The sequence below is a fragment of the Protomyctophum parallelum genome (assembly GCF_964188405.1).
Source record: "Protomyctophum parallelum genome assembly, chromosome: 20".
Taxonomy (NCBI): domain Eukaryota; kingdom Metazoa; phylum Chordata; class Actinopteri; order Myctophiformes; family Myctophidae; genus Protomyctophum; species Protomyctophum parallelum.
In genome coordinates this window covers 29392889-29416717 of record NC_139718.1, presented here as the reverse complement: position 1 = coordinate 29416717, position 23829 = coordinate 29392889, and the positions used below count along the sequence as shown (strand labels likewise).

General features: G+C 39.9%; 2 protein-coding genes across 4 annotated transcripts in view; both read left to right on the top strand.

The window, feature by feature from the left end:
• Positions 1-17653, top strand: part of galnt16 (UDP-N-acetyl-alpha-D-galactosamine:polypeptide N-acetylgalactosaminyltransferase 16) — a 57286-nt gene extending 39633 nt beyond the window's left edge. Inside the window, exons 8-15 of the mRNA XM_083791353.1 lie at positions 6011-6095; positions 6833-6936; positions 8495-8621; positions 9068-9160; positions 9953-10036; positions 11125-11251; positions 11904-12020; positions 16497-17653. Coding sequence (XP_083647479.1) covers positions 6011-6095; positions 6833-6936; positions 8495-8621; positions 9068-9160; positions 9953-10036; positions 11125-11251; positions 11904-12020; positions 16497-16640 — 881 coding nt within the window. The 3' untranslated portion in view covers positions 16641-17653. The remainder of the gene's footprint in view (positions 1-6010; positions 6096-6832; positions 6937-8494; positions 8622-9067; positions 9161-9952; positions 10037-11124; positions 11252-11903; positions 12021-16496) is intronic.
• A 2541-nt stretch (positions 17654-20194) lies between these two features.
• Positions 20195-23829, top strand: part of numb (NUMB endocytic adaptor protein) — a 65702-nt gene continuing 62067 nt past the window's right edge. For all 3 annotated transcript variants that reach the window (XM_083792298.1, XM_083792299.1, XM_083792297.1), the window contains exon 1: positions 20195-20347. The gene's annotated coding sequence lies outside the window, so the exon portion shown is untranslated. The remainder of the gene's footprint in view (positions 20348-23829) is intronic.

Sequence of the window (23829 nt, the reverse complement as noted above, 5' to 3'; positions counted from 1 at the left end):
ACAAAACACCAAAAATAATACAAGATCTACGTTAACCAAAAACATTAGGACCACATGAAACCTACAAAATTCTAAAAACACAACACAAAACACCAAAAATAATACAAGACCTTACGTTAACCACAAACATTAGGAAAAAAAAAAAACATGAAACCTACAAAATTCTAAAAACACAACACAAAACACCGAAAATAATACAAGATCTACGTTAACCCAAAACATTAGGACCACATGAAACCTACAAAATTCTAAAAACACAAAAACACCAAAAATAATACAAGACCATACAAAATTCTAAAAACACAAAAACACAAAAAATAATACAAGACCCTACGTTAACCCAAAACATTAGGACCACATGAAACCTACAAAATTCTAAAAACACAAACACAAAACACCAAAATAATACAAGACCCTACGTTAATCACCACTATTAGGACCACATGAACCCTACAAAATTCTGAAAACACAACATAAAACACCAAAATAATACAAGACCCTACGTTAACCACCAACATTAGAACACATGAAACCTACAAAATTCTAAAAACACAACACAACACACCAAAATAATACAAGACCCTACGTTAACCACCAACATTAGGACCACATGAAACCTGTAAAATTCTAAAACACAACACAAAACACCAAAAATAATACAAGATCTACGTTAACCCAAAACATTAGGAACGCATGAAACCTACAAAATTCTAAAAACACAACACAAAACACCAAAATAATACAAGACCCTACGTTAACCACCACTATTAGGACCACATGAAACCTACAAAATTCTGAAAACACAACATAAAACACCAAAATAATACAAGACCCTACGTTAACCACCAATATTAGGACCACATGAAACATACAAAATTCTGAAAACACAACACAAAACACCAAAATAATACAAGTCCTACGGTGACCAAAACATTAGGACAAACATGAAAACTACAAGATTCACAAAAACACAACACAAAACACAATAAATAATACAAGACCCTACGTTAACCACCAACATTAGTACACATGAAACCTGTAAAATTCTAAAAACACAACACAAAACACCAAAAATAATACAAGACCCTACGTTAACCACCAACATTAGGAAAAAAAAAAACATGAAACATACAAAATTCTAAAAACACAACACAAAACACCAAAAAATAATACAAGATCTACGTTAACCCAAAACATTAGGACGAATTATGACATTTTGAAAAAAATAATTTTGAAAATATGAAATATGAAATTTGAAAATATGAATTTTGAAAAAAATAATTGTGAAATTTTGAAATAATTTTGAAAATATGAAATATTAATTTTAAAAATATGAAATATTAATTTTGAAAATATGAAATTTGAAAATATGAAATATGAATTTTGAAAATATGAATTTTGAAAAAAAATAATTTTGGAAATATGAAATATTAATTTTAAAAATATGAAATATGAAAATATGAAATTTGAAAATATGAAATTTGAAAATATGAAATATGAATTTTGAAAATATGAATTATGAATTTTGAAAATATGAATTTTGAAAATATGAAATATGAATTTTGAAAATATGAAATATGAATTTTGAAAATATGAAATATTAATTTTGAAAAAATAATTTTGAAAATATGAAATATTAATTTGAAAAATATCACATGAAACCTACAAAATTCTGAAAACACAACATAAAACACCAAAATAATACAAGACCCTACGTTAACCACCAATATTAGGACCACATGAAAACATACAAAATTCTGAAAACACAACACAAAACACCAAAATAATACAAGTCCTACGGTGACCAAAACATTAGGACAAACATGAAAACTACAAGATTCACAAAAACACAACACAAAACACCGAAAATAATACAAGATCTACGTTAACCCAAAACATTAGGACCACATGAAACCTACAAAATTCTAAAAACACAACACAAAAACACCAAAAATAATACAAGACCCTACGTTAACCCAAAACATTAGGACCACATGAAACCTACAAAATTCTAAAAACACAACACAACACACCAAAATAATACAAGACCCTACGTTAACCACCAACATTAGGACTACATGACACCTGTAAAATTCTAAAACACAACATAAAACACCAAAAATAATACAAGATCTACGTTAACCCAAAACATTAGGAACACATGAAACCTACAAAATTCTAAAAAAACACAACACAAAACACCAAAATAATACAAGACCCTACGTTAACCACCACTATTAGGACCACATGAAACTACAAAATTCTGAAAACACAACACAAAACACCAAAATAATACAAGACCCTACGTTAACCACCAATATTAGGACCACATGAAAACATACAAAATTCTGAAAACACAACACAAAACACCAAAATAATACAAGTCCTACGGTGACCAAAACATTAGGACAAACATGAAAACTACAAGATTCACAAAAACACAACACAAAACACCGAAAATAATACAAGATCTACGTTAACCCAAAACATTAGGACCACATGAAACCTACAAAATTCTAAAAACACAACACAAAAACACCAAAAATAATACAAGACCCTACGTTAACCCAAAACATTAGGACCACATGAAACCTACAAAATTCTAAAAACACAACACAACACACCAAAATAATACAAGACCCTACGTTAACCACCAACATTAGGACTACATGACACCTGTAAAATTCTAAAACACAACATAAAACACCAAAAATAATACAAGATCTACGTTAACCCAAAACATTAGGAACACATGAAACCTACAAAATTCTAAAAAAACACAACACAAAACACCAAAATAATACAAGACCCTACGTTAACCACCACTATTAGGACCACATGAAACTACAAAATTCTGAAAACACAACATAAAACACCAAAATAATACAAGACCCTACGTTAACCACCAACATTAGGACCACATGAAAACCTGTAAAATTCTAAAACACAACACAAAACACCAAAAATAATACAAGATCTACGTTAACCCAAAACATTAGGAACGCATGAAACCTACAAAATTCTAAAAACACAACACAAAACACCAAAATAATACAAGACCCTACGTTAACCACCACTATTAGGACCACATGAAACCTACAAAATTCTGAAAACACAACATAAAACACCAAAATAATACAAGACCCTACGTTAACCACCAACATTAGGACCACATGAAACCTGTAAAATTCTAAAACACAACACAAAACACCAAAAATAATACAAGATCTACGTTAACCCAAAACATTAGGAACGCATGAAACCTACAAAATTCTAAAAACACAACACAAAACACCAAAATAATACAAGACCCTACGTTAACCACCACTATTAGGACCACATGAAACCTACAAAATTCTGAAAACACAACATAAAACACCAAAATAATACAAGACCCTACGTTAACCACCAATATTAGGACCACCTGAAACATACAAAATTCTGAAAACACAACACAAAACACCAAAATAATACAAGTCCTACGGTGACCAAAACATTAGGACAAACATGAAAACTACAAGATTCACAAAAACACAACACAAAACACCATAAATAATACAAGACCCTACGTTAACCACCAACATTAGTACACATGAAACCTGTAAAATTCTAAAAACACAACACAAAAACACCAAAAATAATACAAGACCCTACGTTAACCACCAACATTAGGAAAAAAAAAAACATGAAACCTACAAAATTCTAAAAACACAACACAAAACACCAAAAAATAATACAAGATCTACGTTAACCCCAAAACATTAGGACGAATTATGACATTTTGAAAAAAATAATTTTGAAAATATGAAATATGAAATTTGAAAATATGAATTTTGAAAAAAATAATTTTGAAATTTTGAAATAATTTTGAAAATATGAAATATTAATTTTAAAAATATGAAATATTAATTTTGAAAATATGAAATTTGAAAATATGAAATATGAATTTTGAAAATATGAATTTGAAAAAAATAATTTTGGAAATATGAAATATTAAATTTAAAAATATGAAATATTAATTTTGAAAATATGAAATTTGAAAATATGAAATATTAATTTTGAAAAAATAATTTTGAAAATATGAAATATTAATTTTAAAAATATCACATGAAACCTACAAAATTCTGAAAACACAACATAAAACACCAAAATAATACAAGACCCTACGTTAACCACCAATATTAGGACCACATGAAAACATACAAAATTCTGAAAACACAACACAAAACACCAAAATAATACAAGTCCTACGGTGACCAAAACATTAGGACAAACATGAAAACTACAAGATTCACAAAAACACAACACAAAACACCATAAATAATACAAGACCCTACGTTAACCACCAACATTAGGAAAAAACATGAAACCTACAAAATTCTGAAAACACAACATAAAACACCAAAATAATACAAGACCCTACGTTAACCCCCAATATTAGGACCACATGAACCATACAAAATTCTGAAAACACAACACAAAACACCAAAATAATACAAGTCCTACGGTGACCAAAACATTAGGACTACATGAATCCTGTATAATTCGCAAAACACAACACAAAACACCAAAATAATACAAGACCTACGTTAACCCAAAACATAGGACTACCTGAATCCTGCAAAATTCGCAAAACACAACACAAAACACCAAAATAATACAAGACCCTACGTTAACCACCAATATTAGGACCACACTTACCTTCTCCAGTCACAAAGCAAAAACACGAACCATTAAAATCACATCAGGGCATAGTTGGTACTGCAGTGTAATTATATATATAGAAATTGACCACTAGGGGGGTATCCTTGACTTACCCAATAAATAAACAAAGTCAGATGCATTCATTCTGATACCACAAACATTGTCTAATATAACCTAGACTACACTACACCTACTGTACCTCCCATTACACTGACGTATATATGCACACGGAAAATGTAATGCTGGAGTTAAACATAACAAAAACCATGTGTTTTCCCTGTCAACTATCAGCTGTTGTCAGCTGTCAGCTGTCATCTGTCACCTGTCAACTGTCACCTGTCACCTGTCACCTGCCACTTTCAATGATACCCCTGGCCCACACACACATCATGCATACAAGTCACATCAAAGATAAGGACCCCCACCCCTGGTGTTAATCTAATTAACACCTGCAAAGCACAAAACTACAGCTGCCAGTTCAAACGGTTTTCTCAATATACACATTTCGAAAGATCAGAGCTCATCCTCCCCTTTCTATTTACTTATCACCCCCTTATCACGCTTCAAACCTGGGCTTTGGAATCTGCACCTGGCAGTTTTTTCAGGATGACAGCTGGCACTTTTTGAAAAGGAATTGAGACCCATTGTTCGCTTCTTCACACCTTTGAAAAACGGAGGTGTCGGACCTGCCTAGACTTTCGGCCCCTGCTCTCTCACAGCTGAGACAAGTCACAGGGAGGGGAGGGAGAGATGAGCAGATTCAAAGCACGCACACACACACACATCATGCATGCTGTCATGGACAAATGCGAGATTAGCTTTTATTATTTAATAATAACACTATGCTAATTATATTTATGATATATATATACAATATGATTTATGGTTTATGGAATGTATGGAATTCAAGGAATGTAAAGAATTTTTAATTACTATTTTATTACTAATTTGCATAATTGACTCAGTGGCGCCCCCCAGTGGTCAAAAGGTGTAGCGATCACACACCCATATAGACTACTCATGTTCAAATCATGTATACTTTACTTTAGAGTAGACCATTTTCAAATTTCTGTATTTTTCTACATTTTGGAATAAATTGCCAATTTAACATTGATGTGCCCACAATATTTAGGTGCCCACTGCCCACTCTTTCGGTTGCCCTTACTCCTATTTATTCTTTGCACACCTCTCCTTCAGCCATCCTCTCTCGCCATCTCTCACATAATGCTCAGATTCCATCAAACCCCACCCCACCATTCCTTTCTCTCTGTCTTTAACTCTGTTCCTCTATCTCTGTTGCTCTCAGGTTTTGACTGGAGTCTGCACTTCAAATGGGAGCAAATTCCCATTGAACAGAAGATGGCGCGGAGTGATCCCACACAGTCAATCAGGTAAGCCTGCTACACTCTGTATTTTCTCCTCCTTAGTCAGTTGTACAGACAAAAAAGTCCTGGTATGAAGAGTCATGAGTTATGACATCACGAGTGGAGCTAGTTGCTAGTTGTTCTTGTTGTATGTATTGTATTTCCTGTAGTTGGCATAATATTAACCTATAAATAAATAAATGTCTAGATCAGGGGTTTTCAACTGATTATGACCTGATTTGGGAACCACTGATGTGTTGCGAGGGGGGATATAGGCGTGGTGTGGGAGAAAGCTTGAAATTAAATATTGACTGTTAATAGTTTCATTTCATTTGTTAATTTGAGGTGAATTAAATCAAGCCCTTAACAGTCATTATTTAACTGACATATGCTAGTGGGCCGGATTGAGAACGACTGATCTATTCCTTTCCTATGGTTGCGCTTATTCTGTTATCTTAACCAAAAAGAGTCTCCAGTCCAGTCTCCAACCAGTTATTTAAAGCGATCATCCTGAGTTCTTTCAAGTGTTTCTATGGTTCATTGTGCATATTGCGTATAGCTTTTTTGAGGGACGCTAGCCCCTCCTATGTCCAGCTTTGAGGGTTTATGTAAACACAAACGTTGTTCTAACACAAACATTAAATGCCATTGATTATGATTGGCCAGCTTTGAGCGTTTGTCCCAACACACACATTGAATGCCATTGGCAAATGGCAATGAATGGCCAGTGACAGAATCACAACCTCTAACTGTGCAACCTGCAGGACTCCAGTCATTGCAGGTGGGATCTTTGTCATGGACAAGAGCTGGTTCAACCACCTGGGACAGTATGACACTTACATGGACATCTGGGGAGGCGAGAACTTTGGTGAGTTTGCTAGCTGCATCTGCAATTATTAACGAAATATATGCATTCAGGTAGACTTTGGTTGTATCTCTGCTAGGGCGGATGGCTATAAGGCCGGAGATTATGTTGTCTGTCTGTCTGTATGTATGTATGCATGTCGCATCGCAATGCATTGTGAATTTGTGAGCTTGTACAGTTGTAGATCGTCTATTTTTTACACTGTCATTTGACGAAGTAAGCCATTCATTTATAGCCTGGCTCCACTCCCTGAATTGCTAGCCACGCCCATTAAAATAAATATGTTATGAATAATGGAGTGAAACGAAATGAAAATTCAGGCTGAATGTCAGGCTAATTCATTCATGGAAAAACATAAAAGTGTGATAGAAGGTGTTTTGATACGACAGCGGCGATATAGCAAATGTAACAGGGAGCCTGTCCTTTCAGGGCTTTAGCGATACCGTTTTTCAGATACCACTTGGCCTTGTGCTAACCCGCACCCACCCGCCTCCCCGTTGTTCTGGCCAAGACCACGCCACTAATCATTGGATAGATGACAGAAAGAGAGGTGATACAGTTTTTCAGACACCACTTGGCCTTGTGCTCCCCCGCAAACCACCTGCCTGCCCGTTGTTCTGGCCAATACCAGGCCCACCGCCGACGTCTCTCATTGGATAGATTGAGGCTTACGTGTAATCAGTAAAATCTTAAAATCAATTCTGAAATTTAAATGGTAACCAAGAGATCAGTAATATGGTTGTGTTTCTTAGTACTAGTTAGCAGTCCAGCAGCTAAATTATGTACCAATTGGTGGTTGTGGTTAATTATAGTGTTTAAGTGGTTAAGCAGAACACTGAGCCTCTATTGACTCCACGAATACAGTACATTCTCAAAGACGAAAATTAAGCCTAACCCTCAAAATGCAATAACGTTGCTAATTTATCCTTTGGGTTTCAGGGGTCATAAAACTAGCTAAACACACACCATGTTTTTTATATGCACATAAATGTTCAAATCAAATAAGAACTCCATAAAATTGTGGCATTATGTTTCATCCATGACCATGAGAGCAATGATAATGCTTTATATCAAACCCTGCTATAACGTCTGGCTGTGGAACACTGCAGTTGTTGTCCGCTGGTGGGTTTGACAGGCCTTGTGGCATGCTGTCTGATAGGCCACATGTGTCCTTGGAATGCACAAGGCAGCAGAGCATTAAATTATCCTTGCAATGTATTTTCAACAGCTGATTTACAGTATGAAGCCATCTGGTGCAGTGCATAAAACAACGTCACAGGTGGACACTGCCAGTGCCAATATTGAGATGGAAGTAGATAAAGAGAGAGAAAGAGAGAGAGATAGAGAGAAAGAGAGAGAGAGTGCGTGCGTGCGTGCGTGCGTGCGTGCGTGCGTGCGTGCGTGCGTGCGACACACAGGCAAGGGAAAATTGATGTAGACTACAGACAATATGTGCGTCCATCTGTCTATAACCATTTAGAGACACAATGCGCAACCAAGTATAAACCAGGCTTAAATGTACAGTATCAGTCCTGCTCATATCCTGGCTGTGGTCCTACAGAGCTGTCGTTCAGGGTGTGGATGTGTGGAGGCAGCCTGGAGATCCTGCCTTGTAGTCGTGTGGGTCACGTCTTCAGGAAGCGACACCCCTATGACTTCCCAGAGGGCAACGCTCTCACCTACATCAAGTGAGTGTGCTGCACAGAAAAAGGTCGAGACCACGCAGACGTCCTGTCTGCTGCAGTATGTGATTACAATGCACAAACATAAACCATAACCTTAGCAAAGCAGCCTATGTTTGTATTGAATGTTGCATTAATTATTTGAATAAAACAGGAAGCAATACTCAAGGAGTGAAATAATTCCACTGGCTTTAGTACAACCGAGGAATTCTCTAGACTGGTCTTGAAAAATTCCATCATCCCTTGACATTTACCGAAGACAAATATTGAAATGAGTGACACCATTGAATCCGGTGGCACATATTTTGTTTGTTTTTACAGTCAAAGGCTGATGTCTTCATCTCCTGCAGCATTACAGTATATCATTATGGTGGTAGTAAACAGTGCGAATGTTTGCAACAGTGTCATTACTGTGGCTGAGCAGGTGTTGTTGTGTATGTGTTGACACACAGGAACACGCGGCGGGCCGCAGAGGTGTGGATGGACGAGTATAAACAGTACTATTATTCTGCGAGGCCCTCGGCACAGGGCAAGGCCTTTGGAAGGTCAGTATTACCACTGTCTTCTCTCATCATATCACTGAACCACATGAACCGTGAATACGGCCACTATTCTCCTTCAAACGTTCGGTGAAGTAGCAGATCTCAGATACAAGCTGTCTGTGAGCTTGTAGATTGTCTTGGTGTTGAGGGAAAAAAAGGTGCAGGCGAATTATAAAGCCCAACAGGACCCCGATCAACTAAACCGGTTTGTATATACGGTTTAACCCATACGGTTTGACCCATTAAAACCGGGAAAGCATCTGTGTCATTTTAGATTTTAACTACTTTAACCATTATTTTAGACTTTGGCTGTTCAAAAATAGCAGATATACAACCTCACAGCGCATCACTTGAGCTTGCTGATCTGCTATTTTTGAAAGATCGTGAAAATTTGTGTAATTCTTTGAATATATACGGTATATTCCCTGGAACAAAATATTTTGAGATGGGGTTCGGCGGACAAATACATCATTTTCAGGGTAGTTGACATGAAAAGGTTTGAGAACCACTGATATAGAAACAGAGTTGAGACAAAAACTGTATTGATACTTAATTACATTTTAGGCAACACTGGGACAGCATACACAACAATATAACAGCGAAGACACATTAGTACAAGTACAAGTGAGCCTGTACTGGTTTCTATTCCAGCCAAGGGCGCTAAGATGCTAACCTGCTGGCCTGTGGGGAAGGTTGCAAGTCTACTGTCTGGAAGTAACTCTCTCTCTCTCTCTCTCTCTCTCTCTCTCTCTATCTCTCTCTCTCTGTTGTTTCAACCCTGATCTGTCCTTTCAGCATCGCAGACCGTTTGACGCTGCGGCGGAAGTTGAACTGCAAGCCGTTCCGTTGGTACATGGAGAATGTGTATCCTGAGCTGAGGTGAGAAGATGCCCCTTCATCTTCAAGACCATCAGTCTGCATCACTAAGCATTACCTTACACTAGGATGAAAGAATGCTTTTCAGAAGCATTACAGACGCGCACGCACACATGCACACACGCACGCACGCACGCACACACACACACACACAGACCGGGCGGCAGTGGCTCAGGGGTAGAGTGCCTGGATGGTAACCGCAAGGTTGCCAGTTCGAACCCGGGCTCCCCCAGAGTTACTGTCGAAGTGTCCTTGAGCAAGACACTGAACCCCTAATTGCTCCCGATGTGCTAGTTGGTGCCTTGCATGGTTTCCGCTGCCATCGGTGTATGAATGTGTGTGTGAATGGGTGAATGTAATGCTCAATCTCTGTAAAGCGCCTTGGATAAAGGCGCTATATAAATGCACCATTTACCATTTACCACACACACACACACACACATACACACACACACACACATCTGCCTGACATCAACTTCTTTTATTTAAGCAATATTACACTTGAGGGTGTTCTTTGTCATTAATGCACGCCTGCGTACTGCTGTGCTCTGAGAGAAAAGCACGGCTGAATTCTTTGTTTTGATTAGCCGTGCCATTATCGTGGTTTAAGCACGGCTAGAAAGCTGTTTCAACCAATCAGATCGCTTCCTCGAAACGACCTGTTGTATAATGTATGTTATTAACCTGTTACAGTAGCTGATGTCAGAGACAGCCAATGTGTAAAAGTCAACATAACATTATGTTGCCTAACACGACATGTTTAGATGTTCCACAAATACTGGAATTGTATGTGAAGGTAGATCCAGGGACAGTATGTGCAGCATGAGCCCTGTCAGCATGTAACCTTCGTATCTCTTCCATGGATAATATATCTTCATTTAATTGGATTCACCTGCATCGCGCCCTTACACATTTATAACTGTGTCATTCCTCTTGTTGTTATTTTGGTACTAGGAGCTGTCCCTTAGCAACGGAATCCAATTACGCTACAGAGCAGTGAGTCAATTCACTCCATCTGTTCTTCTCTGTTAAAACAACCCCTCTCATTGTCTCCCACCCCCCCAACTCCTCTCTATCGATGGCTCCCCCAGGATTCCTGAGCAGGAAGCGGTGTCCAGCGTGCTAAAACAAGGCGGGCTGTGTCTGGAGACCCACGGGACGGACAGCTTGGGCCTGGCCGAGTGCAGGGGCACCGGAGCCAACAGGCCACAGTCGCAGGTCTGACTTCCACCACTAGGGGGAGATTCAGGCACCTCAGGGGTCTGGGGATGGGGGGGACGGACGTATTAGAGATAGAGAAATGTGAATCCGGATCATAATCATAATCCTTAATCATAAGCCTTTATTATAATGAATGAACAGGAATTTGTCTGGGTGGCATTGATGCAGGGATTAAGAGATGATTACATATAGTAACATATGTATACTTTACACTAGCAGTGGCACACGTGATGGTATGGGGCGGGCGCAACTGGGTTCCTGCATTCAGAACAGGTCCAAATAGAAGTATAGAAGTGGAATGAATTGCACATGTTTCGTTTGGGATTTTACTTGATTTGAACGTTGACAAACCGTGTACAAAATAGTTAGATGTGGTTGAGTTAAGAGAAGTGATTGATTGTGACATAGTATATGGTTATAACAAGGCAAATGAGTCAGTTTGGTCCAAGCCATAATCAAACGGTGCCCGTTTTGCTCTTTCTTCATACTTGGAGGTCTCACACACCTCCAAGAGCAAAATGACTGATGATGATTTAAGTTCATCCTGAATGATTAACATCACCACAGTCACCACCACTGCTCAAAGACAGCTCTTAGGTAACTAAACTAACTAGCTTCACTCTCCGATCTTTTTCCATCCATTTTGCAGAGGTGGGAGCTGATGGAGCCACTGCTCCGCCAGCAGGACCTCTGCCTGGCCATCACAGCCTTCACAGCAGGCTCAAACGTCAAGATGGAGGCCTGCAGTGCAAAAGAGCCCAGACAGGTGAGAAGAACAAATATCTCCTTCATGTGTTCACGAAGGTCTACTGATAACAGATGGCCACCCTGCTGCTGCTGACTTTCATTTACATACAATCGATGCCATGTCATGCGAGAGCGTAAACTAGCAACACCAACTCAGGAGATCCTGAATTTCTGCCCTTCACTCCCTCCTATCTAGCATCAGGGTCCGTGCTCTATAGTGTTGCTAGCTCCACTGTCATGCTGCAGTGTGTCTATGTAGGTGGTGCGTCTCTTTCCCCTCCTAGCTAGTTCCTAGTTGTGCCTTGGGTTGGCTCCCACAGTGTCAGAGTGCTCGCTACCTGTTCCGGTGCCTGACACAGTGCCCTGCCAGTCTCATACTTCTCTCTCTGACCTTGTCTGTGATCCACGGGAGGCCTTTGTAGAGGTCCACGTTTCTGATGTGGTCTGCCCATGTTACATCATCAAGTGCTATTTGTAGCATTCTTGTATAGCCGCCATGGGCTCTGTATAAAGATGTATGCATTCTGCTACCTACAACAAATCACACGTGAGAGCTGGCCAATACAACCACAGTTTGTACACTGTGGGCCAAAGAACAGATCAGCTTTCATAACCAGTACACCCAGCGTACCAGCTGTGCCAGTACACCAGGATAGGGTTGGTAGAGGGGCCAAGCCCAATTTTCTAACTTCTTGGCTACTGCTGTCCCAAATATCCTGGAAAACACCTTATAAAAACACAAATCAACATCATACAGTATATAGACTCACTGAATTCTGACATTTTTAAAGGAATTTCACCTCAGCTTAGATAGTAGTATTAGAGGAATTAAATTTGTTTAACACATATCAGATGCTAGCTGTCACTCACTTGCAGTATTAAATGCAGACGTGGAAGAATTTGGAAGGTAAGAGAAGGGGTTGTTGTCTGCATCTCCTGTGGACCACACTACCAGACCAGACAGAATGAAGAGAATGAAGCCCTTTGTGGTGCTAGCTCCAATCTGACCAAAATGATAGTTGATTTTTATGGACGCCGTAAAAAACAAACACTCCCATAACTTCAGACCCCACCCTGCCTCTTCCAGGCTCTTCCTGTGTGGATGCCGACCACTCGCATCCCTGCTGGACATGCAGTTGGCTTCACGCTTGATTTATGGCAATGAAGAGATGAGTTTTTAACTCTGACCATGTGTGTGTGAGAGTGTTTGTGGGATACGTGCCAGCCTATCCTCTCATCTCCCAGCAGGCCCTTCTCAATCCTTTGAGGATTCTTTGGGTGCTTGCCCATCAATAAGCAATCTATTTAGCTGAGACATTTGGGCTCTGTGTCCTCTAACTCCTCTTGCTATCAAATGCACCAGAGGAAAGAAAACAAAAAGATCTTGCATTCTGATTTCTGACATTTGTCTACAAATGAGAAACTCGTCGTATTTAACCCACTGAGGTATCTCATTTAGAAGTTTCTCCATCCATATGAACAAATTTCACAGTGGAGGTCAAATGTTGGCCTGCTATTTACTGTAGTCTACTGTCAAATGCATGGCTTTGCGCAACACAATATCATTAACTTCATCACCACATTCTCAACATTATTACATTTCTAAAGGTAGCTCTCTCTCCACCTCATCAACTTTGTTGATGAGTGTCGGAAATCGTCTGTTGCTGAAAATCTACTGTTGAATGAGCGGTGGGTACACTGTTGTGTCGGGTCGCAAGGTGTACGACTGCCGGATAGCAGCGGGCTTGTTGTTGAAAGAGACATCAAGCCATTTATTTTTAGCACCATAGTAGCAGACTAATATCACTGCGTAGATATTAGTCTGGAACTTCGGTGTGGAAGATTCATTTCCAAGGGGCGCGGTTAGAAACAGATTCTAACGTCACAGCAAAAAAGTCTCACTTTGAATAGTGGGCTCTGATTGGTCACCCACACCTCTGGGATGAGCTAAATGTAATTCAAACTGAGAAGTGCCAGACCAATCTCCCCAGGGAATTTTCCTGCTGCAGATTTGTCTGGTTTCCAGGCTAACACACACACACACACACACACACACACACACACACACACACACACACACACACACACACATACACACACACACACACACACACACACACACACACACACACACACACACACACACACACACACACACACACACACACACACACACGCACACATACATAAACACACAGATCCTCTCTCCTTCCATAGAATAAAATTAACGCCTGACTGACCCAGTCACTTTGATAAACCTCCATATGGCTACAGGAAGCTGTACTTGGCACTGACTTTGTTGTTCCTACAACCTCTCGAACTAGTTTATCATCATGCTAATGACCTAGGCCTTTAGACACGCTGATTCACACACTGATTTATACACAGCCAAGTCTCTCCTTTTGTACTTTTCTTCTTTAAGAGTCTCTTAGTCTAACAGGCTAAGCCAAATAAATATAAAGCCATCAGAATTCCTTGAGCAAAAATACAATTCCAATCCAATGTAACTGGACTGCGGAATGTACTTCAGTCAGACACAGACATCAACATGAATACAAATTATTGCAATGACATTGCGTTGTATTTGAGGATTTTAGGGGATGTAGGTGGTGTTTATTCTCTAACTGCATTTTGAAATGAAATATTTGGCGTTGTGGCTCTGCTCCTGTGATGCAGTTTGTTCACAGACAGGCATTGTGGTAGCAGCTAGAGACGTTGAGCATGTACAGTAATAATAATAATAATAATAATAATAATAATAATAATATTATGTACAGTAATAGTGAATGTTGGTCTGCTTAGACCACACAGATCCAACCATTAGATTGTGGCCATGGAGGGTGTATGTGCGTGAGAGACCAGCTTGACTTCCATGCTTGCCTGAACTACCGCAATGCTACATTTGTATTTACTGTGATCGATACTGGGGATTTGAGAGAGAATGTAAGGTAATAACAACCTGTTTGCAAAGATTCTCTTACAATGGGAAACCAGTCAGTCCCACTCCACTTTGTACATTTGCTAAACAATAAGAGGCTAACTAAAGAGAGAGACAGCATAGATTGAGGCTTAATGAACACTTGTGAGATGAATCAATAAAGATGAATAAACAATCACTCTAGGTGTGATAATTGCAGAGCAATGTAGTAGTCTGTGTTTCTCAAATAGCGGGTGAGATTACAGAGGGCATTTCCCATGCATGCACATACTGTAAAACTATTGTTAACAAATGACCTTGCAGCAAAAGCTTAACGAAACAGAATGCAGAAAAGATATAAGACTGGACTCCACTAGACAAATTCAAGTGAAATGATTATAATTCTCCCATTCTAAATGGGAGAAAGGATCTGGTACAATTTGACTCCATGTCACTTTTAGTCACCTTTCACTTCCATTCTGCTGGTTGTGGTCTGACAAACATTGGATGGATGGTAGGCAGGTAGATAATGCGGGCAGCTAGTTGTGAGTGTCAACTAGACTCCATTTGCTTCCATTTGTACACTCAGAGTTATATTACCACTCTTTTGGATATTTGCTATCTTCATTTGGGGTCCATCTTTCTCATATTTAAATGAACACTCAGGATTTTACCGTGTAGGCCTAACTTTTATTGTGCTTTCACAGTCGTCACTGAGGGAAGGGAACCAGCCTATTGGGGTTCAAACGGGTAACCTTAGCCTGCTCTTCAATCGTTTGGACTCTTGCAGCCCCCAGATACCCCATCATGTTTTGTGTTTCTTCTCAAGATTTTACAATGAATCAGATGTTACAACTAGATCACTTAGAAAGCTAAAGGGGACATTTTATGTGCATGAATTGATGTTTTTTTCCTGCTGTGAGATGGCAGAGTGCCTCATTCTGCAGCTGGGCTTACTGTGATTTCCCCCCCACTACTAAACACAGCAAGTCAATCATTCTTATTATTATAATCCACGTCTGACTCAGGCTCCATTACTCAACACTAAGTTGAACCTCTTGCACCAATGCACATGCACATGAACCAGAAAATAATGAAGAACAGATCATGGGCTAATATTCCTGTAATGTTTCAAATGAGTGGGAAATATTATCTCAAGTAAGAGGTTTAGACTAGAGTTTGATGTACACATCAACGAATTATGACTGTCAACCATTAGAGAAGGTCATAGGTTGAATACTCTCAACAGACAAAATAGTCATTTACAGACATGTTTGCTGTCAAAGTGTCTTTGAGCAAGATACTGTAGGCCACTTTTTCTCATTGCGGGGTTCTTGGGGGATCCCCTGATTGATTCTGTAGTTGAACCCTTAACAGTGTAGTTTGGGATCCTAGAGATAGAAATTCTATCAAACGGGGGTCCGTGCTGCATATAACAAGGGAGGTCCTTATTTATAAAAAGGTTAAAATCACTGCTGTAGGCAATATCAGATTCAGGACATTAGCTATAAATGCCTAAAATGTTGAGCTTGTGACTGTTCTCACCTCTTTGTATGTTCCCTCTGTCCACTATTCCAGAAATGGAAGCCAAAAGGGGCAGCATTACAACACATGGTCAGCGGACTGTGCCTGGACAGCCAGTCTCCATCGGGCCCTCTTGCCATCACTCAGTGTCGCCCCCAGATGGCCAGCCAGTCCTGGGAGCCGCAGCTAATCACCTGAGCCACAATAGTCTGGGAGAGGGAGGAGAGGAAGCAGATACTGGCCCTGGCTTGGGTTGGAAGGACCCAGGGGATCATGTCTGCATAAACTGTCGCCTTGGTGATGGATGAAAGGAACTGTCTTTTTAGTTTTGTTTTTTTCTGTGACGTCTACTGCGAGCCCACGTCTTGCTGCGTCTGGGTGTCGAGAGTGCTGTTGAAAAAGGATTTGAAGGTCTTTCTACGCTACGGCATCTGAAGTCCTACCCTCATGTGTACAGTGCTTCAAACTCTTAAGGATGCTGTCGTTCCTTTAGAATCATCTGAGCTTTTCATTGAAAACCGTTGAAGATCTCACTTACTATTTCCCTGTTATCTATCCTGGCCAACGAGTCACTTACAATTCCAGAATTCGACAAAATGGAGTGGGTATTGTACCATAGAGCATACGCTGAGCATTGGGGCAGCGGTGGCCGAACGGTTTGCGGAGCGGTCTTGATATCGGAAGGTCGCTAGTTCGTATCCCCGGACCGGCACGTTAAAATTACCACCGCTGAAGTGCCCTTGAACAAGGCATTGAACCCCTACCATGAAATGTTCTATGAGCAGGGCCTGGCTGTAAACAAGTTCTTGAGCTTAGTCCAGTTACCCTGGGTAAACATAGTAACTTTCTTTCTTTCTTATACTTATCACTGACTCGGTCAGTGCCGTCATGTTGCAGACAGAGTCTTATTATGTCAGGGTGTGTCTGATGATGGTGGCCAGGGCAGCTGTATGTATAGCCAAACTGAGATCTGAGCTTTTCTTTTTCTTTTTTTAAGAAATTAAAAATGCTGACTAGCAGTCTTGGAAAGTACCATGCAAAGCACTGTCAGGAATATTATTTATTGTTTTGCATGGTCAAACCCAAAGAATGTTTTTATTTTTGTTTGTTTTTATTTTTTGTCTCTTCAAGGTTTTATGTAAATATATGAAGCAGATGACAGCTTGTTTTTTTGTGTACGGAATTCTGTGTTGTTTGAAAAATAAAATGTACAAAAATATTTTTTCCAGTTATTGGTTTGCGGTCTATGCAAAGAAATTATACATTTTGAAGAAGCTGCAATACATGAATGAATAAATAAATGTTTCACGCCAAAAGGGAAAGAGGGAATGATACCAAGATGACAAGCAATGACACAAATGAATAGTACAAAATCAACATACAAAAACAAACAAGTATGGGGAATTTAAAACACTGCAGAAAAGCTCTTGCAATAATGTTTTCATTGGTGATGAATCCTTGTCATACTTAGATTAGGGCAATGAGAGACTTCATGAACAGCCTGAAACTGATCATTACAAATTGTAAATCTACGAGCAAAATGTACGTGTTCTTACCACATTACATACCATCTAACCATTTCACTGCAACATTTCACGCATAACCTATCACTTTTTGAAATGCACCATGACCATTTCTAACTGAGTGATGAACTTACTATACTAAGGTAGGCTTTGAGAGATAGGCCTACGGATAAAGTTCTGCATGTAAAATTATCATTAAATAGTTTTACCATTCTCTCATAGTGAGTATTTAAATTGTATTGTAGAGGTACATTACTACAAAATGTTTCATGATAATGCTACAAAGAAAAACATGGTCGTGTGGCTCCTCAACCATTGATATAGGATCCTCCTTGAAAATGTGTACAGATAATGACCACGAGGGGGCATATTAGGCTAAAGAATAGCTGACTCCCTCGTCAAAGACATTTTATGACTCCCACCATGACCTTGACAGGTTGATGAGTTAATACGTGCTGTAAAAGGGGGCCAAAAAGAGGACTGGATCTAAGATAATCTAGAGCGAGAAGGGAGATATGGATAGACATAAAGAAAGATATGAGGAAAGGCCTTAATTAGGCCTACTGACACTAGCTTGACAACTTTGTCACCCGTAGGCCTACGCGATTTTGCAACATATTTAAACTCTCTTTAGATGTATTTGAGTTTAAATCTTTACGGCTTATCTTGTGTGACAAAACACACTAGAGACTACAACTCAGTCGCGTTTCACCCCATTCCGAGTCCTATAGCTATGTGTGGAATGCTGCTAATACTGATAAACTACTGCCCTTTTCTATTCATAGGGGCCAGTTTTCTTTCTTTTCTTTTCGTCATCATGATGTGGGGAGGTAAGCTCAGCAAAACGGTACCTGAATTATTAACTCCTTGTTTCATGTTAAGCCTTTTAAACATGATGTTATCATCAACCCCTATTTTTGCCTATAGACTCTCTTAATCTTCTAGACAGTTTGCCCTTCAAGGAAAGCTATCATAATAAGTAATATTCAGTGTGAACCTTAAGAAACATTTTTTTAAGTGCTATTAAGATACACACGGCACACAATTGTTATCCTTGAAGGCTTGAACCCAGATAAGGTCTAATTAGGGAGGAATGTGTGTCGAATCATTGACAGGTGCAAGAGTCCAACTTCACTTTTCCATAACACACACCTGCTATAATAACACGACACACACACACACACACACACACACACACACACACACACACACACACACACACACACACACACACACACACACACACACACACACACACACACACACACACACACACACACACGAATTAAGGGGTTCATATTCACATCGCACTAGCGATAATGTGTGAACTTCACAAACATGCACATATCATAATGACATAGGCTAGGCTACTAAAGTGGGGATTCACTGACAAACCTCTGCTATCACTATCAGGCCAACAAACTGTGAATGCATGGCACGCTGGTTTTAAATAACGGTTTTAAATAAGTGTGGCCTGCGTTATTTGTACACAACTGTCGTTGATTGATCGATCACCTTGAATGTGCATACATCATCCAATGAGTATGCACAGGGGGCGGTCGGTTGCTATGGACGAAGTCACGAAGTTTGGATCTGCGTCAAGTGGCTACAGCACAGCCCGGAAATAAACAGATGTTACCTTCGAAATTAAAGCATACACAGTCAGTCAGTCTGTCTCACACGCGCGCACGCACACACACACACACACACACACACACACACACACACACACACACACACACACACACACACACACACACACACACACACACACACACACACACACACACACACACACACACTCACAGTCAGTGTCACTGCCGAATATTCAACAGGCTGCCGAGATAATAATGCTCAGCTTATCACCATTTACCCTTATGATGAATTCCTGTTCTGTTCTTTGGCTATATAGAAGTGTCTATTTGTAACCTCTTGACCCTCTTGTAAACAAGTGTAATGCTTTATTGGGTCGTCCACTGACAGTTTAACAGTCTTTGTATTGAGTTGTGCTTGAAACGTACTGTAATTCTGCAAACTGTAATACATATTTCAATCAAACAAACAATAGCTGATATTAGTGAGATACGCTGTGTTTACATAAAACACCTTCTAATAATAGTCGTCAACGCCAAACATGTTATTTTGAAGTCCGTGACCGGAAGTGTAGTTTTTTGTTGTCGGCTGACTTGACACTGGTGAAGTTTGGTAGTAGAGTGGAGGAGTAGCAGCCATTCAGCAGCAGCGGTGGCGGTGGAGCAGCGATTGGACTGCGAGCGTTTCCTCAAGCACTTTCTGTGGAATTTGAATTATTTTCATACGGTCCGTGGGAGAATTGGCGACACCATTAACCGAACGTATTCTGGGGCGGCACGCTGACCACAGGTGAGGATGGACAGGTGTGGCGTTGTTTAATTAGCCACCTCGGTGATGATGCTCGTACTCGTAGCAGTTAGCTAAGCTAAGAACACTGATGAAAACCAGCGGTACGTACGCGGCTAATGCTAGTACACCGCTACTGTAATGCTATGCAGCTACTGTAATGTAATGCTAGGCAATGACTGCTGCTTTGCTTTTTGGTTGCCAGTTGCTGAACGCAGTACGATACATACATACTAACTAGAGGATGAGATTGCACCGCAGCAAAGAAAGCCTCCTAAAATGGAAAATGTTTACCATCCTTCGCAGGTGTTGGCAAGGGTCTATATCTCTGTCCTCTGACCAGTCAGTCACACACTCGCATTGGCCATCGCTTCAACTACTTTATCGTTAATTGCAGTGTTAACGAGTAGTTAATAACGCTATGGTGGAGTGGTGGTAACTCACCTGTGTCACCACCATGGCGTTATTACCAGGTAAGGAAGCGATGAGGTTGAAAACCCATCTCAGGCCCCTCTCGGAACCCTGGGTTCTGACTTGTAGGGCTAGGGCTGAGGCGACATGGGCACAATTGTCTACCTGACATGTTTGAGATTATGTTGATCGTATCGTGTAAGATAAGTTATCTTCTAGATGCGAGTCAGTACCTACTGTAGCCACCTGTCAAGAAGATTTGGTTCAAAAGATGCGACTAGTTTGTTTACAGAATAGCCAACTTCTACTTCCTTGTGGCAACCTCATGCATGTTGACAAATTCAGATAGAAACGGACTCGTTGGGAGTCTGATCATTCGGGATGTTTATTCTGTGCCCTCAGTTAGCTTAGGGGTTTAACAATTGTTTCAGTTCTAGTGTGATAGCTGGGGTTAGTTGGATAAACTGTACTGTAACATGAGTTAAATTAATCTAAGTTGTTTGCTAATATATTGTACAATAACTTGATGCACAACAGCACAAATCAACCATTTCCCCTGAAACACTGTTCATTGGTCATGGTCAATATCTGAATAAGTAGCTATGATAAAGGAGTAAATGACAACACCTAGAGTTGTCTGTTTTATTGTTTGTTTTTGGAATTCTGTGTATTATGCTTTGTGATTGGAGAATTCCCTCCACAATCTGCAGTTTCAAACAAGTCTTCCACGTTGGGTAGAATTGTGTCAGTCAGAACAATTCCCAAGCTCATCTCGGGGAGATCAGAATGTGTGAGCGAGTTGTGATTGACTGTGTGCCACCAAAAACCCAATGTACCAGTCTGTCAAGCATTTTGTTTTTCAGAGAAGGGGAGGAGGGGAGCAAGCAAAAGCCTTTGACTGGGGCTATTGTAATTGATGTTGAAATGACCTTTTTTACTCTCAGTATCAATCTCACTGTACTTGTCTTTCACAGGCAGGACAGGCCGTCTTGCTTCTTGGCAGGGTATGCTTACTTCTTGACTATTACTAAGTTTAATTGTTATGGCAAAAGTTAAGATTTAATGTCAGCCAATGCATGCTGTTACACTCCACTTCTGTACCAACTATCTTTTGCCAGGGCCAGAAGTAAACTTTTAAAGTACAGCTCAGTTCCTGCCATGTTTAGGGCAGCATGCTCCCTCTGTGACACCAAGATAGCCCAGTTTCTTACCTTCCACAGCAGAGGACAAGTGACTCTTATTGTAACTAGCCCAGCTTCCAGTCTATTGTTTTGTGTGTGTGTGTGTGTGTGTGTGAGAGAGAGAGAAAAACTGAGTGATTTCTGCTGTGAGAGTGTCAAAGCAAGTTGTCTGTGCCAGGCTCACCTTGTACTGTTTTTTTTTTTTTTTTTTTTTTTTTTTTTACAATTTTATTTATACATTTTCAGGTTTCAAGACATACTTTACAAACAATCACATCATATACACACACAAACCCTTCCCACCCCCCCCATTCAAAGAAAAAGGAAAAATACATTGTGCTGTTTATTTGTCAAGTCAAGCCTTATTTATACATGGCTGCATGTCAGTGTCACTTGTGAAAATAGCAGATCTAAAAGCTCACATTGTTGATTTCATTAAACGCTGTGAGCTTGTTGATCTGCTATTTTCATCAACCCCTGGAGTCTTGGCATTGACCCTTGACTGCACTGTCAGCTGCTAGCATTTTTTCAGGTTAATAGGTCAAAATGTGTGTAATAAATAATCTCAAAATCTCTTCGTAAGTAGTAATTAACAGCCATGGAAATATGACAGGACTGTAAGGGCCGATTCATACTCCTATTTTACAGCTGTTTCGGCGCTGTAGTGCCGAAATGATTTCGGCTCGTCAGAAATTTTCAGTAGCACCGAAGAGCCAACTTTAGGACGGTACCCCCCCCCGCCGAACCAACTTTTATTCGGCTCTAATATAGGAGTATGAATCGGCCCTTAGAAGCAGGTGACTGTTTTTTTTTTTTTTTTTTAAGATATTTCTTTTGCGGCTTACGCCTTTTATTGATTTTTGAAGGGACAGACAGTAGGCTGACAGGAAACGGGAGAGAGATGGGGGGATGACATGCAGTAAAGGCCGTGTCGGGTCCGGGAGTCGAACCCGCGGCACACTGCGACTGGATTACCAGTCCGGTGCCCAGACCGTTACGCTACGGCCTGGGCCAGCAGGTGACTGTTAAAAGCAACTTGGTCGAACCCTCTTGTTTTGATTAACGTTTAGAAGTGGGGTTAGTAGAATCAGGATCTCAAATGTACTTCTGACCCCGTTTCAAAACTTTCAATGCAAGAAGCCTAAAATAGGTCCTGGGGAAACTGCAGCAGTTTTGCTAGGCATGTTGGTGGTCTTCATTGTTCTTTTACAATACAAACAAGAAGTCATCACACAGTAAAATCCTCAGTTTTAATTTAACTCAGAGAGTGAACAAATGGAAAAATGTACCTGTTAATTAAATTATCACCAAATTTACATATAGACCTGTACTTTTTGTACATTATCATTATGACTGAGACAATACACCCTACCGCACATAAAATCTAGTCTAGATGAAGGACTTTTACTCCAATATGTGTTGCCGTAGGCAGCCTCTTCATTAGAGGTGCTTAATTGCTAAATTCAACTCCATCAGCACGTTTCTTTTAAACAAAGTGTATTTTTATTTTTATATGAGTGCGTTTTGCTTGGGGTTACTACTCCAGCTTTGAACACTCAAGTTCTTTGACAATCCCCTGACCGGGACAATATCTCAGTTCTTAATGAGGTCCTGTGGGGCTTGTTGAGAGACTCTTTTTTTTTTTTTTTTGCCCAGTCTGTTTCGGCAGTAGCGGATTAGCTCTGGGATGGGTGGGGAGACTGGGGCACTATATGCAAGGAATTGTCTTTCATTTTTCCACACCCTCCACACCCCATTTCTCAGCATTTTGTGTATCTCAAAATATCTCTGCCCTCTCTCTCTCTGTGTCTTGTTCTCTCTTTGTGTATTTTTTCTTCTGTGTGTCTGTCATGGTTAGTCTGGGAAGCTATCTCTGTCATTTTCTATGTATCT